This window comes from Carassius auratus, chromosome 42 (assembly GCF_003368295.1).
Source record: "Carassius auratus strain Wakin chromosome 42, ASM336829v1, whole genome shotgun sequence".
In the NCBI taxonomy this organism is placed as follows: Eukaryota; Metazoa; Chordata; class Actinopteri; order Cypriniformes; family Cyprinidae; genus Carassius; species Carassius auratus.
The window spans coordinates 971,898-991,703 of record NC_039284.1 but is presented as its reverse complement, the minus strand read 5'-3'; the positions used below and the strand labels follow the sequence as shown (position 1 = coordinate 991,703).

Sequence of the window (19,806 nt, the reverse complement as noted above, 5' to 3'; positions counted from 1 at the left end):
CGAGTCCCACGCAGGAGATGGAAGGATATAAATATGGAGCGACGACAGTGAAGGGCGAGAGAGGACCAGGCCTGGGCTTTATTTGATGTTTTGCTTTTTATTTGCGCTGGTGCGCTGTTTTGTTTAAAATAACACCAAGTCTATTTTTTATTCAAAGTATCCATACATAATTCTATTTAAATATTTAAGAGCTGAGAAATTAAACACTTTGAACACTTAAACAATCTTTTTTTAATTGATTTTTGAAAACAACAGATTTTCTCACTGTAGTATTTTTAAGATTTATATAGGTGGTTTATAGGTGGGTTTTTTTATTATGTTATTTGTCATGTGAAAATCTGCTAAAAATTTGCAGAACATTATAATACAGTGACACTTGAAAATAGCGGTTTTTAGACAAATAATCAAACCTAAACATGAACAGCATTCACAGTTGACTCAAATTTATCTATCTACAGCAATGGTTATTATGGTTATTATAAAACATCATATTACTGTAGCTCAGACTGGGTCTGAAAAGAGTTCATTCCACACAAAAAATGTGATTTCATTTTTAAATATATAGAAAAAAGTCATAGAGTGTACTTTGTACTTCTAAATCTACACGAAACTGAAATTGATTAAAAAGTGTTATTTTTACTTTGTAAATGTAACTGAGTTAAAGTACAAATAGACATTTCAAGTAAAGCTCAGTTACTCGAATACCCAGTCAGGGTCAAATCTTCAGTACTTCAACTTGATGAATCAGAACTCAAGTTTAGTCTCTGATGTCTTACATAGCGAAAGTTGTTCTCTCCACTCTTGGTCCAGCCGACACGGTAGAGGGAGACATCAGGAGCGCCGTGCTCCCAGTGAGCCCTGAAACTGGTCTGGGTCACTTCAGAGAACCTCAAGTTCTTCGGAGCGGGGACAACATCTAGAATGGACAGGATGATACAGAGTTTGAGGTTACAATTAAGCATTTGAAACATTTAGCAGTCAGATATTAATTCAGTTTTGAGGTTAGTTATAGATAATGGAGCCTGTTACCTGTAATGGCTTGGTTAAGCATTGGGTTTGCAGTTCCAGAATCATACACAGGAGTCACAGCCACATCATATTCCGTTTGGGAAATGAGATTATCCAGTCCTCTAGACGTCACATCTCCATCAACTTCAAGCTAAATTTAAACATGAGAAGTGCAGTTATGGCCACAAAATCCACATCCAGATCACATGTAATGGTTTATTACATTGAAAAAATAGACTAATTTATATATTTTTCAGAGGTTGGAAATAAAAATGTGTGTTTCAAAATGTCACATTTAATTCAATGTATTACGTGCCATTTCTTTGTAAATATTTGTGTAATTATTATCAATTTTTGAATGAAAATTGTAAATCCTACAACAATTTTATAATTTGTGTCATATTTTGTGTATTCAGTAAATGCAAAATCCTGAAGCGACGCACAAACTGCATTTGAAGTGGCATTTAGATGTACTTAGAATGTTTAACCCTTTAGGCGCCAGAGGTTTTTTCCTAAAACGTTCGATTTTGACATCTTAATTTCAAAAGGCTATATCTTAAAATTTATCAAAGATAGAGACTTTCTGTCAATTATAAAAATATTAAGGATGACCCAATGTTTATGTAGGGATTTTATTTTCCCATCTAATTTGCATATTATGACGTCATATGGGGTGGTCATCTTGAATTATAGAATTTTCATGAAAAGTCACGTTTAAATGATAAAATGGAGCACTTCTTTCCCCAAAAAAATGTCCCTCACCTTCTGTGTGCTATATTGCACAATACTGAATGCTCAGGTAAATAGTAATCAGTAAACAAACTGTGTAAATCATTACTAATAAATGGTAGAAACAAACCGAATGCATGTAGCGGTTGGGATTTTCAATTTACTACATGCAGCAGGCACTCTGATTCCATGTATGGGGCAGATATATACTATTCATATGACACACAAACACAAGTAGACAAGACCTGATTAGTTCAAAAGCTATGCCCCGTGTCACATCGCCTCTGCTTCTGCGATGAGCAGCGCGGCCAGATCTGCCTCGTGCACGTGCTGAGTGTGCACAGCTCGGACTACTGTCAGTGTCATTGCTACTCTCCACCTTGCCTCCTAACTGTCCTATGAATACTTCGACCTCGTCTAACATACCCAGTGGCATTAGACAAAGTCTACACTACAATACTGTTGCCGCGATCGCGGAGAGGTGTGTTCAGAAGACAAATATACATGTCTAGCGCGGTAAAAATCTCTCGCCTCGTCCCCGCAACAAAAACATGCCTGCTAATTTCACAATGAACACTCCGACCCTGGCAAACATTGTTCACACCTCTGACATTTGGCAAAGGACCATTTATTTACATTGGGCAAAGGATTCACCATCTGTGCTTGGTGTAGGGCTATACTTTCACTTTCAGTATCCCCGTCATCTTCTGAATGCAGATATTCCCCTTCAGAATCAGTGTCCGCGAATAAAAGTTCCAACACCTCATTGCGGCTTTATTGAAGCTTTATTGATGCCACTAGATAATAATAATAATGAAAATAATAATAATCTAATGCCAATACTCGCTGACGTGACAATATTGGTCAGATAAAATGGCTCACTCTCACACAAGCTCCGCTTTTTTTTGCACTGATTCAATGCGCTCTAGCTCGAAGATTTTGTATAGGAGCATGACTTTTTTTTCAGTCAGAGATGAAGTATTACATGTCTGCTATCTAGTGCAGGGGAGGTTGCATGAAATTTGACACCCTATTTGACAAAATCGGCCGTTTTATTCAGTGCCGCATCTTGTTGAGTAAACTCGACCGTGGCGCCAAGAGGGTTAATGTAACTCTGAGATCAGTATACTACTATGCAGCTGCCTTTATTAATGGCTTATTGAATTATTGACTTGTCTGATTCATTCAGAAATGCTGAATCATTGTCATGCTGTCTAGCCTTGTTTCCCTGGGTGTACACTAGTGGGCTCACTTCCCCTTAGGCACTTCACCATAGGCCCTAGAATTCCTCTAGTCTTGTCCTGTCATCACAGTAATTGCACTCCTGTTAATTGCACCAGGTGCAGTCACTTTATTGTCATAGCCTCCCTATAAATACCAGTCTTTTCCTGTTGTTTGTATGGCGTCCTTACCCTTCGTGTATCCAGCATTCTCGTCCCCCGAGATTCTTCCTGTCTGCTCGTCCTCTCATATTCCGAGTCCTCTCATATTCCGAGTCCCTTTTCCTGTCCCTTTCCTTTGTTTGTTTTGTTTTGGACTGATTGTTTGGTTTTGACCTTGGCTTGTTGACTACGATTTGGATTGTCCCTCATTAAAGACATCTGCATTTGGATCTCTCTATCTCCCTGTGTCTCTCTGGTGCACGATCGTCACAGAAGGACTCCATCCAAAAGATCCAGCAGTATGTCTGTTCATATTTCCTCCCCAGTCACCGAGCGGGAGAAGAATGGTTTCGAGGGTACTCGCCTGGTCGTGTTTCGTTGGACCAGGGGAGGTCGCTCAGGAGTGATTGGTCGAGAGGAGGTCCGGCATCACTCTCCACTATGGTCCCCCTTCGACCCTGGGTTCGGGAGAAATGGATGGGAGACGCCGTCTCACCATTGTGTACGGAGAGGGGAAAGGAGGCGCAAGTCTGCCGAGACAGCGCCAATGCACAAGATGGCCGCCAACCCAGTGCCACTGCACAAGATGGCCGCCAGCCCAGCGCCGCTGCGCAGAATGGGCGCTGACCCAGCACCATTGCACGGGATGGCCGCCAACCCAGCACCACGAGGCAAGATGGAAGCCAGCCCAACACCACAGCACAAGACGGCCGCCAGCTCAGCACCGTGAGGCAAGGTGGACGCCAGCCCAGCGCCACAGCACAAGATGGCCGCCAGCCCAGAGCCACTGCCCATGATGGCCGCAGGTCCAGCCCAGCGCCATGGTGCAAGATGGCCACCAGCTCAGTGCTAACACCCAAGATGGCCGCTGAGACGTTTTTGGATTATTTCTCCATGCTGTCAAAGATCCTAGAGATTCCCAGGAGTGTACACGTCACGTCTGCTGATCCAGAGACTGTTCACGTCACGTCTGCTGAGCCAGCACTACAGTACAAGATGGCCACAAACCCAGCGCCACTGCAGAGGATAGCAGCTACAGTGGGCTTTCCAGAGTTGAGTCAGGTTCCGGTTGACCTTCCAGAGTCAAGTCATATTCCCGTTGACCCTCCAGAGTTGACTCAGGTTCCCATTGACCCTCCAAAGTTGAGTCAGGTTCCGGTTGACCCTCCAGAGTCGAGTCATATTTCCGTCGACCCTCCAGAGTTGAGTCAGGTTCCAGTTGACCCTCTAGAGTTGAGTCAGGTTCCAGATGACCCTCCAGAGTTGAGTCAGGTTCCAATTGACTATCCAGAGTCGAGTCACGTTCCAGTTGATCCTCCAGAATCAAGTCAGATTCCTGTTGACCTTCCAGAGTCGAGTCAGGTGCCCATTGAATTTCCAGAGTTGAGTAAGTTTCCGGTTGACCCTCCAGAGTCGAGTCAGGTGCTCGTGGACCCTCCAGAGTCATGGTTAGTTACCGTTGACCTTCCAGAGTCAGGGTTAGTCACCTTTGACCTTCCAGTATCAGGGCTAGTCACTATTGACCTTCTGTCTGCTTAAGTCGCACGGATGTGATGGTCTTCTGCTCCGCCCTGGTGGGCGTCACATGATGTCCTTCTTGGACTTGTGTTTTTGTGTTTATTTTTATTTTTTGGGTTCTTCTGTCTGTGTCTTTCTTTCTGTTTCCTCATATGGACCTGGCCCTCCGTCCCTCCCCCTGATCCTCCGCCGGTCCACCTCCCTCCTGGTCTCTTTGTGTTTTTGGTTTTCCCTTGGGTTCGGGTGGAGCATCTGGCAGCTGCTCCGTGGAGGAGGGGGTAATGTCACGCTGTCTAGTCTCTGTTTCCATGGGTGTCCACTAGTGGGCTCACTTCCCCTTAGGCACTTTACCATAGGCACTAGAATTCCTCTAGTCTTGTCCTGTCATCACAGTAATTGCACTCCTGTTAATTGCGCCAGGTGCAGTCACTTTATTGTCATAGCCTCCCTTTAAATACCAGTCTTTTCCTGTTGTTTGTATGGAGTCCTTACCCGTATCCAGCATTCTCGTCCCCCGAGATTCTTCCTGTCTGCTCGTCCTCTGAGTCCTCTCGTATTCTGAGTCCCTTTTCCTGTCCCTTTCCTTTGTTTGTTTTAGACTGATTTTTTTGGTTTTGACCTTGGTGTGTTGACTACGATTTGGATTATCCCTCATTAAAGACATCTGTATTTGGATCTCTCTATCTCCCTGTGTCTCTCTGGTGCACGATCGCCACAATAATTCAGGAACGAAACATGATACATAAAAACTAGACAGTTCTACTTAAAATCAGAGTGACAGCAACCTTATGAAGCTTTTTTTTTTTTTTTTTTTGCTAGAGAAAGGTTGAAATTGATTGGAGCAATGGAGCCTCAATATATATATAAAATCACTTTAAGTTCCTATAAAATATAACCTGATCGTTGATCTAGTGTCAGGTAACAGGCGCTGCTGCCATCTGTCGGGCTTCTCAGGCTTACATCCACCTGTTTGTTTCATCTTTTCATCCCATAACGAAGAGTTATGAGCAGCACTGTGTTATGATTAATGTCTCAGGATGTGGAGCACAGCTGAGGCCAAAACTGCCACTGAGACTCATAGGATCATAGGGAAAAAAATCCCACCCATAAAAAACACATCCCAAAGCACTGGATTGCTGAGTGCCACTCAAAACTCCATCTTTTTTTATCGTCTGTCTGTTCTTGCAATCTTTGGTAGATCGCCGTAGCCAAAGCTCTGGAGAGCAGCTGTATTCTCTTTCGGCAGCTGCTGTCTCCACTTACTTGTGCAATCTAATTGCTGATATGTTAAAAGGTCCCAAATTCATCAACATGTGTCTCTTCTTGGTTTTCTGCCTGAATGCTTTGTATAAACAGACAGGAATCTTTCCACAGGAAGGCTTCCACAGTGACCCAGGAAGGCTTTGCACATTTGAAAACAAGACTGTTGTTCAACAGCTGATAAGATGTGCACACAGAAGTCATTGCTACTGGCCATTGGGCAGTCGTGGCCTAATGGTTAGAGAGTCGGACTTGTAACCTGAAGGTTGTGGGTTTGAGTCTCAGGTCTGGCAGGGATTGGGGGGGGGGTGAATAACCAGTGCTCTCTTCCACCCTCAATACCATGACTGAGGTGAGACCCTTGAGCAAGACACGAACCCCCAACTGCTCAATATTGCTGCCCACTGCTCCAGGTGTGTTCACTTCTGTCTGTGCACTTTGATGGGCACAAATTCTGAGTATTGGTCACGATACTTGGCCACACATCACTTTCATTTTCAATTTATCTTAAGTGCAGCAAACTCAACATGTGGACAGCCGGCCACATTTGCCCTCGGACCACCTTGTTGTGGCTAGTGTGATATGATCTTCAAACAAATTTAAATATTACGTGATCAAATTTCTTTTTCTATTAGACCTACCACACTCTCTAGTGATCGTATTATGCTTTGAGATCTTTCAGTGGTCATTATACTATACGGTCAAAGTCCAGACCAGCAAATTTTCTAAAAATGTACTGGAATCAGCAGTCAATTAGGATGATTCTGATATTAGAATAGAACTAAATCTTGTGGAAAAACTCTTAAAAATGTATAAAATCATTTAGAGCTATTATTCCAACAACTTTACAGTTCAAGTAATATAAGACTTGACAGTTTTATGAAATGATAAACGACATTTTTGCCTAATCAGCGATTATGTATGCTAGATGTAATTGGTCTGAACAAAAACTAAAGATGGGCTGAATGAAAACGCAAATCTAAGTGGTGATTTTGGAAAAGCAGAAATGCATCATACGTAAAGCAGCGCTTCACTTATAAAAACTCATTTTAAAGAAAAAGCTATTGAAACATTTGTTAAACCAGTAAGATATTAATTCGCAAATCACGTATATGGCCTTTTTAATGTCAGAAAGGACACATTTCTTAGAAAGCTGACATGTTTGTCCTAACCTCTTTCGCCTCTCCGTCCTCTGGCTTGTAAGTGATGATGTATTTACGAACGGCCCCGGGTGCAGCATCCCAGTCCAGCATCATGGTGCTGTGGGTAATATCTGTGATCCTCAACTCACCAGATGGAGGAACAGGCACTGAAGAGAAGGGTGAGATACAAAAAAAAAAAAACAGACAAACAAACGATGAGAAACAGACAGGCCAGCTAAACATCCCTGCTGAGGGGAAGACAGCCCTAGTGCCACCTACGGGTCACCCCCTGATCAGAGAGGGGGTCACTGGCGTAATCGCCGAACAGGCTGAAGACCGAAACGCTGTAGGCTGTGTTGGGACGAAGCTTCTTCAGCTGGACGTCAGTAACTGTCCCTTTCACACGTATCTGTGAATGTTAATCACATCACACATGAAAGGGATGGTGAACTTGTTCAAGGGAACATGATGGAAAAATGATTTACACCAATGTTTGAAAGGACCAGGTTGAACCAGTATGAATTTCTAAGTAAGATTATGAATCGATATGGATGCTGAAGCAGGGTTATTACCACTAACTAAAACTACAACTATTACAAACAAATATCAGCTGTACTAAAATAACTAACAGGCTGAACTCAGTTCTAGTAGCCATGATGATGTCAACCAAAATTCAAAAAATCATTTCAGAGAAGAAGAAAGTTACATTTTAACAAAGAGTTATAAAGTTACCATGAAGAAAAATAGGCAAAAAGTGAAAGGCTTCATTTTGATTTCATGTTGAGGTAAAGCTATTCAAGACACGGGTGCAGAAATGCAGGCGATAAATATCCAAATATATTTTATATATTAAAACTTAGTTGTTTTTTGTTATTAAAACTTAGTTGTCCATACCCTACTGGCAGACATTCGTTCTGGTTCTAAACCAACTTTTGGACTTAATTTTGTCTCTATGTCTACAAACTAGAACAAAACTCTAAGAATGTGTAACCCAACCCTGAGGCCCTGAGGACATCAGATCCAAGACAGAACTGACATTGAGACTTCTGGATCTTCTCAATATGAGAAATACTTGAAAGAGAAACTGTGCTAACAAGCCCAAAAGGCACTAATGAGCCATTATTTTCTAAATGTTGCAATATAAAAGATGTTTCTGAACCCAATAAATGTAGACCCACTACCTGTGGTATCTATAATATCTCCAAAAATGCTTTGCATTTCCTCTTTCTGCTACAGTATGTGACAGTTGTTGACAGATTTGAGCTACATAGCACCATTGGGTTCCCATTAGAACATTAAGTCTGTTCCAGTAAGTCCTGATGAAAGTTATTAGCACGTTATGTGTTTATTTTTTTATTTATTTTTTATATTCAGCTTCAAGACTGGACTTTCCAAAAGGCTGGCTGACTAGATGTGACGGGACAGCAGACTGGGCAGTGGTTGAAATGTGTGGCGTCACCGTACCTCCTGCTCCACAGAGGGCTCAGTGGCATTAAGGGCGCTGTAGAGAAGCATGTAGCCTGTGGCCCCTTCGGCCGCGTCCCATCTCACATTCATGGTGGTGGAGCGCACTTTGTAGATGTTCATGTTCCTCACAGCACTGAGAGGCACTATAGAAGGGGACATGACTTTTCTTTCTTTCTCTTGTGCAATTTGATCCCTGACTATCCATATAAGCGGAATGAAGCTTAAATGACAACATGGAAGCATTCCGGATGGAATGATGGATGTGTGACAAGGTGGAATGGAATGCCATGAGAGACAATGATTGTATGAGAACAATCATGGGATACTCATGTGATGGAAATGAATGACAGAAGGACAGACAAACAGATATGCAAATGTTGATACACAGACAAGAAATGAAATAATTCCCTGACACTTTGCGGTGCAAAGCAGCATCATGCCGTATGAAACATGGTTACATTCAGAGCGCTGTGAAAGGAATGATGACGCATGGGTTAAGTCATAATGTAAATGTAAAAAAAAAAATTAATGTTGCTAAAAAGGATACAGCAATATAAGCACATATACAATGAATAGCATTGTATCTGCAGTAACTGGCTAAACATCACAAAATCATTTTTAAACAGCAAAGATGCTTCTAAAATATAAATATCTCACAAAACCTGACAAGAACTGACTTACATTGAAAAAAAATATATAGGAAATTACACTTTGCAGATAAAAAATAAGAGCATTTTCAGTTCCATTACTGTTCTGGTATTGACATATTACTAATCACAGTTTCATTTGTTGGTAAGATTGTTTCATGTTTTTCAAAGAAGAGTCTGATACTAACCAAGGCTGCATTAAAAACATCGAAAACACAGTAAAACAGAAATATTGTGAAATACTACAATATTTTAAAATGTAGTTTATTCCTGTGATCAAAGCTGTATTCTCAGCATCATTACTTCAGTCTTCTGTGTCACTTGATCTTCAGAATTCATTAGAATATGCTGATTTGATGTTTCAGAAACTTTTCGTATAATCAGTGTTGAAAAACATTGTGCTGCTTCATATTTTTGTAGAAGTCATGACACATTTCTTTTATTTTTCAGGATTCTGTGATGAATAGATATTTCAAAAGAACAGCATTTATTGGAAATATAAATATTTTAAATAGAAAAATTATGAATGTCTTTACTGTCACTTTTGATCAATTTAATGCATCCTTGCTGAGTAAAAGTATCACTTAATTTATAATTATTATTTTATTATTCGCCCAAGTATTTTATGATATAATACATATCAAAGTGTCTATCTTTGTTTTGTGGCAGTACCATGGTAAAGTAATGGTGTGAGACTGTAATATTGAATGATTACTGCATTCAATTGTCATGGTATTCCCATGGTACTCCAAGCTACTTTTAAGAATATCATAGTATTTCTGTGTAAAATGTACAAAAACAAGGTATTACAATGCAGTAAACTATATTACCATGGTAATAGAAGTGCAGAACCACATCCTCATTAATATGTACTTCTAAAACAACAATTGCATTTGTCAATTTTGCAAATAATGAATGATTTTCAGCCTTTTTTGGTGTTCAGAAACATATTGTTGAGGAATTGGCTCTGTCTGTTGTGGTGTTGAGTGAATTGTGGGTAAATGCACACTTACATGTGGTCTCTGATCCTTTGAGGGGGTCACTGCTGTCCTCTCCCACCACTGAGTGAACCTTCACGATGTACTCCGTCAGCGGAGTGAGATTCTCCAAGACCACGGTCGTCACCGTCCCGTCGACAAACAACTGCAACAGAGGAACAGAATACATGTGAGAGCTCACAAGAATAGAACATGACTGTGTTTGCAAAGAAGACACGTTAATTAATGTTAGCCTTTCCAACTTATCTCTGGACTTCCAGATTTCTGAAGAAATAGTTCTGGCTCAACATGACATGCATAAAGCCTCACTTTGTCTTTCTTTGCTCTTTCTTTTTGTTAATGTGCATTGCATTAAGAGCCTTAGATGAGTTGCACAATAAAGTTTAATACTTAGGGTTGGTTCAAATCCTTAGGCTAAGCCTAATAATAAGCAATAGTAATCATGATGCTTTTCAAACAAGTGAAGTGTTCCTACGTTTTGTGGCTCTCCTCCTGCAGTGCTCACATACTCTATGCTGTACTTCTCCACGGGGCCATCGGGGCCGACCCAGCTGACACGGAAGGAGTAATGGGTCACGTCTGAGGTCGTTAGATCAGTGGGTGGCTCGGGGCCTGCTCCTGTAAAGGGTAATGATGGTGATTAGAGTTTAACCTTTGACCCTGCACATACTCCAACATTAGACTGTCACATCAGGGCTGTTTCTGAGCAAATTGAAATTTGGTAAACATACATAACACAGCTAACAGAAGTCAGTGTTACCATGAAGAGCACAATGCAGCATTACACAGAACACAGAGTTGATTGTGATACATTTAATTTAAGTTATATTTGTGTAGATCGAGTAAGAATTTATTTTTAATAAGGTTTTTGTTTTGTACATGTTTTTTTTTTTTTTTTTACACTTACATTCACAATGAGACTGTTGCTCTGAGAGTTTGGGTCTTTTTTGCTGATTTTTTCTGATTGTCAAAAACTTTTTTGCTTCAAATCAAATTAGGAATTTTGTAATATTATGATCATCTCAGAGCTGGTTGTTTTGGCTCATGGCAGGACTCATATTTAACTTTGCTACACTGAAAGAAGAGGAGAAGAATGTCCTCAAGAGATACCGGAGCCAAGTCATTGTAGCAGCTCTAACAATGCTCTAATGTGTCTTGAAACGGCTGAAGATAAAACGAATAAGTCTACAGTTCAAGTATGGAGAATATTAACATTCTCATGTCTTTTATTCCAGCTTATTTCTAGACTGGGCAACCTCTAGGGTTTTGTTTTTTTTTTTTTGTTTTTTTTTTTTTGGTGGAGCCTGGAACGTTTTGTCTGTGCATTGATCGAGTTTCAGCATGTTAAACTTTCATCAAAGAAAGGTCGAAGCCTTCAGGTATTTACATTTCACGAAAAGGAAGAGTAAAGGTAAAACTAATTCTGGAACCTTTTAGGACGTAGCTTTGGATGGCACCCCATCAACCCCATCGCTGACATAATAACAATGCATTTATCCACCATTCACCTCATTTCAATAGTGTGTATTTTTAGCCTAAGGCCTAAAACGAGGTTGATCAAAAATACAGGTAACAATTTATTTGGATAGTCCAATTTAGACATTCTACCAACAGTAAGTAACTTTGCAAACAATAGAATATTAGTAAACTGTCTGATGTAATGTAATATAATATACAGATGTAAGGCAACATAAATGGCAGATTCAATTATGCCTGCTCTGACCCAGTTCCACCTCTAGTATTAAAGTATCCAATTGTAATGTTTGTGTAAATGCATTCATGCCACCTCTGAGAAGCATTAAACAATCTTTTTTTTTTTAAGATGCCTAAATGCCACATCAGAAACTCTTAAATGCATTATTAGCAGTGTAAATTATTAGGCATTATACCTTCATTCTCATATAGATCAACCACTTTTTTCGAGTGTGACTTCAGTAATACCTGGACCCTTGACACTGTTACACAGGTTGTTTGTCAGGTCGTCCACGATGTCCAGCAGGAAGGAGAAGTCAGCCACGTTGTACATGTGGATCTCATCGGGATCGGAAGCAATGGTTCTCAACTCATTCTCGTCTGCGTTCTTCACACCTGGAGATCAAAACCACAAAAAAGTCATGTTAATGCCCAAAAACACTGACTATTCCTATCAGACCAAGTCTTACTGACCAAAAGGGAAAACCAGTTCCTACCAATGGCGTACAGCTCAATGCCCTGATCGCGTAGGTTCTGAGAGTTGACCGTGATGTCATCCTGGGACTTGCCGTCAGTAACCAGGACGCCGATCTTCCGAGAGTTCGGACGCATTCCAACATTAGCCTTGAAATTGTTCTGAAGGATGTAGTTTAAAGCAAGGCCTGTGAGATTGGAGAATAGTGGTAATATTAGTCTAAATACACAACACAAGCAGCAAACCTACTGCAGACCAGTTTTAACCCTATAAAGCTACTGTATCATGATTGATATGCAAATTTCTATGGCCTCTAAAGGATTGACAGCATAAAAACCTTACTGAAAAAAATGCCTTCCACCTTTGGCTTGTGCTTCACTTGTCATGTTGCTGTGAAATCTTTGCAAATTTTTATAAAGCACACATAAGAATAACTTTTATATAGTTAGTCATATAAGGTAAGGTAAACACTCAACTGCAAAAAATATTTTAATTTATCAATAAATTATATTGTAAAAAAAAATATGCTTAACTGTGAGTCTCAAATATGATCTTCAGGCATCTGATGGACATTTGTTTCATCTCTCAATCATCATAGTATCATTGTCAGTAGTCTACTCTACTGTTATAAAGATCTCATTGATTTACATACAAGCTGTCAATTCATCTTATTTTTTGATCACATGCTCAGTTTGTTTCTCTGAATAAGTGTTTTTCCATCACAAGTTTGAGCTCCTTACTCTCATTATATTTCACTACGAGAGCCATAAATCTTGATGTATCCAATATAATACTCAACAAAATACATGCAAGGTTTTTTTTCTCTTTAGATATTTTCTGAAGATTCAATAAACTGCTCCATTTTTTAAATTGGTCAAACTTTTAAACAAAGATTCCACACAAACTGGAGGATTTGACCTCAAATCAAGTGTGTTTGGTCTGAGATAGAGATGATGTACCAGTCAGAGTGTTTCCTCCTTTGTAGGGTAGACTGGCCACGGCTTCCAGCAGCTCTTCTCTGGTTCTGTGAGAGTTCAGGTGCCACTCAGTCTTTGGGTCTCCACTGTACTGGGCCAGACCTACAAACGGACAAATACAGTGTAATTAAACACATGAGAAGATGCCATTCCTCACAAGTTTCTCTTTTATAGTTTAAAAGACCTAATATATATTTTGTTCTCAGATATTTATCCTAAAATGTTTGTAGAAGAGTAAAACATTTATAAGAAACAAAAGAGAGAATATTTGACATCCAGTATGAGTACACAGCTATAATATATCATTTGGCAGAACATTTGATTTTGAAAGTCTACTGAGATCTCATTTTGATCACAGAATGTAGTATCCTGATTACTCAATCAAAGATTTTGACATTTTTTAGATGTTTTCTGAACTTCTAAATCACACATATGGATCTTTTTCTCAGGAGAAATAACATCTGAGAAAACTGAGACGTAAGAAGAAGAATCGAGATGTTTTGTGATTTTTCTCTCCTGTGCATGGCACTTAGTTGTGGATCTTCTCACTTTGGATACAGGATAAATTTCTCTTACCAATCTGGACACGATCCGGCCCGATGTCAAAGGCACCCACCATGCGACCGATGAAAGACCTTATGGTCTTGAAGTTCAGACGACCAATGCTCCAAGATCCATCAACAAGCAGGACAATATCAGCCTGGGCTGTGGTTTTGCACATTATGTCTATTTGACCAGAGAACAATTCAGTCAGTTATCATAAAGTGCTACAAATAATTAAAACTTGCAAGCAGATGTAAACATCATCATTGATTGTGATTTGCAATAAAGGATGTAGAGATTAGACATACTTCAACACACAAGACATTCACACAGTCATGCAAAGCAGGACAAAACTGTTTATTTGGCATTTTGGAAAGACAGTTTTTTTTTTTTTACATTTTAGTCTAAAATAACATATTTTAAACCATAAAATCCATTTCAAGATATGTCTTTGTCTGTGTCCCATCTTGCTGTCTCTCCAGAAACCTGAATGAAGGGAAAAGAGGGGAAAGTGCCGCCCATCTGGCCCTGCTCAAAAAGAACATGTTGCATAATTGTCAGATTTATAGATCATTCCCAAAAGCGAAAAAGAAAAAGAAAAAGATATGTTTAATGGATACAGCCAGCTAATATTTTAAAACGCTGTGGTTATTATGATTATAAAATGTGTTATCTAGACATATCTGTGTGGAAATTGCTTAATAGTAATAAAATGAATTATCTAAGGATTTAAAAGAGATTTATTAGCCAAACAGGTGCTCATTCTCAGTTGTAATATGGAATTCTCACATCTAAATTATGACCCCTTGTTTCCTAAACACTACAGCCAGGAACATACCTTAGGCAAGTCAGCAAATACCAATGCAAATCGGTCATTCATCGTCACACGGCAAAATAAAATACTAGGTAATTAAAAATGTTCCTTAATATAAAGACTTCACTTTTAACAGCTAATGATATCAATCAATATCCAGCAAACTCCCCTCTCTGTATTATTATAAAGATACAATGAAATGCTCTTTGTAATGCAAGATGAATAAAATATCTGTGAATAACTGAAAGGTATCAAGTATTCAGTGTCACATGATTCTTCAGAAATCATTCTAATATGGTTCAATATGGTATGTATCAAATGTTTGTGATAGACTATTTTCATGATACAAAGTCAAAAAGAAATATAAATCGTATGTAATATTATAAATATCTTTTAATCAATTTAATGTGCATCTGCTAAATAAAATTATTCATTTAATAATAATAAAAAAAGAATAATGCTGACCCCAAACTTTGAATGCTAGCTTATGTGTTTATACATATATTGGAGCCAAAATATAATACTGAAATTCTGCTTTAGAAAATAACCTGAATATCTTAGAAATTAAACAATTCAAATTTATATATATATATATATATATATATATATATATATATATATATATATATATATATATATATATATATATATATATATATATATATATATATATTTATATATATATATATATATATATATATGAAGAGTTCAGATGCAAAACCCTCTAAATGCCATCTGAAATTTTCATCTAAAATTGGGATTTTTATCAGGCTCCTATATTTATGTTCAGTTATTTCACTTTAATAGTCTGGCAAAGGACCTGCACATTGCCATTAAAGTAAAATGACTCAACCTAAGCATAGGAGCTTGATAAAAATCCTAATTTTAGATGCAAATTTCAAATGGCATTTAGAGGCTTTTGCATCTGAACTCTTCATATATATATATATATATATATATATATATATAATGAGAAAAATGCAAGAGAGAAGCATTTTATCCATGACTTTGGGAACAACTGTAAACTATGTACCAATATTTCCATAAAACTAGTCCAAAAAGTCACTGTATTGTTGGGTTGTTATGTTATTTATTTATTTTATTTTTTTGTTAGTGCATCGCATGCAAATTACAAGCTGAGTGTTACACCTCAGAGCTCTAGTCTGGGAATATATGCATTTCCCTCTCCTGTTGATGTCAGTCGGCCGACCCTCATCATCGGACCTGTTTCCAATTAGGAGCAACATACCAGACCAAGGTCAACCGACCATGAGAGCTTTCATTCAACCAAGTTGTAAAGCATTAGTAATTGTGAGCAGATAATCTTTCTCGCTCTTGAAATTCAAGAGTCCTTCCATGCAAAGGCAGAGACATGGCTACCATGTGGCGCAGTCACCCTGTCTGCTCTTTCACAACACAATTAGCTGTGCTGAAAGATATTTGCCATTACTCAAAGCACTAGACTGCAGCCTACTTTTCCAATTCAAGACTGACCTATGCTTTGTTATATATGGATGAAGAGCAGACGCAGTGGATTTGTTCCATCTATCCTCTGTATGCTCATTGTTTTGGAACTCAAGTAACTCTCTACTGAGCTGAATACTCTGCAGTAACACAAGATCTGATTGGTGGGTTTCTCAGAAAGAGAAGTCTTTTTGTTTTGTTATTAAACACACCTTGAGTTTCAAAGGTTGGGGGTTCAGGAGCGTCAGAGAGGGTGGTCTTCTCCTCTCCAGCCAGTGGCATACTCTCTCCTCCATCAAACATACCAAGCACACTCACTGTATACTTAGTGCCGGCCCTGAGATGAGAGGAACACAAAACAGTCAACGATCTTATTCATCAACCTTAAAAGGCTAATAGATCACATTTCATGGTTTTCACATGAAATCACACCCTTAGTATTCATCGATAGAAAACTTTTATAAAGGAAATACTTTATGTAGCTTAATGCATTAAGTCAGTAATATTAGAGGACCAAAGTATACAGTTTATTACCGTGTTTTCCGGACTATAAGTCACACTTTTTTTCATAGTTTGACTGGTCCTGCGACTTATAGTCAGGTGCGACTTATTTATCAAAAATTAATTTGACATGAACCGAGAGAAATGAACCGAGAGAAATGAACCAAGAGAAAACATTACCGTCTCCAGCCGCGAGAGGGCACTCTGTGCTGCTCTGTGCTCCTGTAGTCTACACTGAAGACATAGAGCGCCCTCTCACGGCTGGAGACGGTAATGTTTTCTCTTGGTTCTAAATAAATGTGACTTACAGTCCAGTGCGGCTTATATATGTTTTTTTCCTCATCATGACATATTTTTGGACTGATGGGACTTATACTCAGGTGCGACTTTTAGTCCGAAAAATACGGTAATTAAAAGCAGAATATAAAAGCAACAAAGTTACATGTTAAGCATTTTCCCATAGAAAATATAAAAAATGTGCAATTTAGTGCATTGCATTCCTATTCAGAGCTCAACTGCAATTTGATATTTTAATATCACTGTATTACTTTTTTTTAAATATGAAACAAATTTACTGTAATAAATTTACTGTAATTCAGCAGTAGTGTCATTGTAGAGCTCAATTGAGATAATTGTTGATAGTTCAATAACAGTGTGGATATTGCAGATTTTCCAGTGTTCAATCTAAATATCTGTGGTTTGAAACAGATGGAAAATGTATAGGCCTGTGCTGAAGTTCTTTGTATGTTTATCCCTACAGGTCTTTGTGACTGAAAACTAGCATTGACATGTTTTAAGAAGGTACATGTTGTCCACTTGATTTCACACTGACTTTGAAGGTGTTTATAGGGCATATCTTCAGTGTTCAACAGATGTCTGTTAAGTTTTTCATGTGTCTACATTGGCGTCTCGTACCTTAGCTCCTCCAGAACCACTGTGTTGTCATAGGGGCCAACTAGCAACTCTCCCAGGTCCCTTTCCTCCCCGGTGGGATGGAAGGTGACCTTGTAGCCCTTCACATCCCCAGGTGCATGATCCCAGGTCACCCTGAAACTGGTTTTAGTGGGCTCTGAAGTTTGCAGGTTTCTGGGAGCTTTATACTGAGATACTACAGAGAAAATAAAGGGTGTCAAATTAGACAGCAAAGAGGATGAACCTGTTCACAGTCAAATAACAACTTTTAGCTCAGCTCAAGTTGTCACATATCTGCTATTAACTTACACGTGGTGCCTTCTCCTTGTCTTTGTCTTCCATCACCAAACTTGTATACGGGAACCACTGTGATATCATAAGGGGTTCGTGGCTGCAGTCGTCTCAGGACTAAAGTGTTAGTGCCCCCTGGTGCTTTGGAGACCAACTGGCGTGTCTCACCCTGAGGTTTATATGATACCCTGTAATTGACAACATTGCCGGGTGCTGGCTGCCATGTCACTCGCATGGTCCTCTCTGTTTCTTCTGAAACCGTAACAACTCTGGCAGCGGCGGACACTGTCGGGGAGATAAATGAATGGCAATGTCCATTAAATGTTGGATTGATTCAACCACATTCCCTAGGGTTCAGGGAAAGCAAACCAACTAAATAATGAAAGTTTGTCTGCCAAGATAATCTTGATCCAACACAGACCGCAGATCTCCAAACCGGGTGAATCCAGACATGTTGTACGTGATGCATAACGCAGACTGTCTGTAATGTTCTGCGGTGACAGGAGTGTTTTTACGCAAGAGGGAAAGGAATGAATTGTCTGCTTTTAACAGGCCTACAGAACACTTTCAGATGGAGAGACCTTTTAGAAATTAGGAGTTTTATGGATGGAAAATGACACAAAGAATCCCTGGTCCAAAAGCAGAATGTGTGTTAATGTTGGTATTTAAGGAGGTACGATAAAGAGTGATAGCAACACACATAAAATGGAGCCGCCTAAAACAGAAGACTGTTAACAGCTCAAATGCTGAACTTTTTAGATGACAGACAATAAATAAAGCACCAGACAGCAAGATAAACCAATTACAGATTTACAGCACGCTTAACCAGTTCTAAATAGTGAGTTGTCCCACTGAATAAGTAAGAGGGTGAAGCAAGTGCTGTAGATTGTGTTGAAATCCTGCATCACTTGATAATAACGAGCATGTGTAAATGATTAAATCCACCACTACACACACTCCATACACTACACCATTTGTTACAATAGCCCACAGCGAAGGTATTTTAGAGGAAACAGTGGCAATGACGCAAACCTATGGCAATGACGTCCTGTCCGCGCCTGGTGTTGAGCTCATGAAAGGATATGGAGGTCACTCTTTCACTTTTTCCACATCAGAATGAACACTGAGACGTTTCTGTTATAGAGCTTTTGTCTCCAGCATACTTCTGGGAGCATGTCATTAAGTTGCAGAGTGTTCTTAAAACAGACATTAAATTCAAGAAATGATTTTGTCATTTTCTGAAGAAAATGTAAGTGATGCTTTCCCCAAAATCCAAAACTAGGTTGTAGGCAAACTGGGAGAGCAGATGCCCACGTTGCATATTTCTGTATGATTGCTTGGGTGTTGTAAAGGCGCAGAGTCATTTGCAAAATGTTGGCATAATTTAACAGACAGAAAAGTGCCTTTGTGTGTATTGTCTAGCAATGTATGATACACAGCCAAAGAAGTCTAACCATGCAGCTTTCTGTTTCACCAGCTCATGGACCAACTTGAACATGAGTGAAATTTGCTTGGGTAAACTTTTAACCCTCACACATAGATTTCTTTTGATCATTACTAAATTTCGCCTAAGGAATTTCGATAAGCAATCTTCGATTTGACTGCACCTTAAGTGGTTGCTTGTTGGCTTGGGTTAAGTCTTTGGATTTTGTCATCATTTAGGTAAAAAATGTGTTCATTCATTGTTAAGGCATCCAATTCAGAAAAAAAATGGCTGAACACTTTATGCAGTTTACCAAGCACAACACATTTCTTTTATTTTAAATTAATTTCAAACCTTCCGCGGACTTATTCAGATTTGGATAAGTTCAGCAAATACTTCACTGCGGTTTATGTGCATGTCCGTGAAATATGCTGATATTATATACAGCATTTCAAGTTTGTTTTCCCTCTCTGGGATAGGTTACCTCTGGACGAGAGGCCTACTTCAGACAAACAGAGTGAGGTAAAGAGCGTTTGGTCATATGCGGCATTCATTTCGCAGGT

At 39.1% G+C, this 19,806-nt stretch overlaps 1 protein-coding gene across 8 annotated transcripts in view; it reads right to left on the bottom strand.

Moving 5' to 3' along the window:
- LOC113060391 (collagen alpha-1(XII) chain-like) overlaps positions 1-19,806 on the bottom strand; it is a 72,645-nt gene that overhangs the window by 34,531 nt on the left and 18,308 nt on the right. For 6 of the 8 annotated variants that reach the window (XM_026229273.1, XM_026229269.1, XM_026229270.1 and 3 more), the window contains 14 exons: positions 17,839-18,105; positions 17,533-17,725; positions 16,329-16,453; positions 13,872-14,021; positions 13,278-13,397; positions 12,341-12,505; positions 12,093-12,239; positions 10,627-10,769; positions 10,167-10,296; positions 8,504-8,649; positions 7,319-7,448; positions 7,070-7,206; positions 1,030-1,159; positions 777-916 (listed from right to left, as the gene is read on the bottom strand). In XM_026229273.1, coding sequence (XP_026085058.1) covers positions 777-916; positions 1,030-1,159; positions 7,070-7,206; positions 7,319-7,448; positions 8,504-8,649; positions 10,167-10,296; positions 10,627-10,769; positions 12,093-12,239; positions 12,341-12,505; positions 13,278-13,397; positions 13,872-14,021; positions 16,329-16,453; positions 17,533-17,725; positions 17,839-18,105 — 2,123 coding nt within the window. The remainder of the gene's footprint in view (positions 1-776; positions 917-1,029; positions 1,160-7,069; positions 7,207-7,318; positions 7,449-8,503; positions 8,650-10,166; positions 10,297-10,626; positions 10,770-12,092; positions 12,240-12,340; positions 12,506-13,277; positions 13,398-13,871; positions 14,022-16,328; positions 16,454-17,532; positions 17,726-17,838; positions 18,106-19,806) is intronic. The other 2 variants (XM_026229274.1, XM_026229276.1) reach the window with 2 other exon arrangements.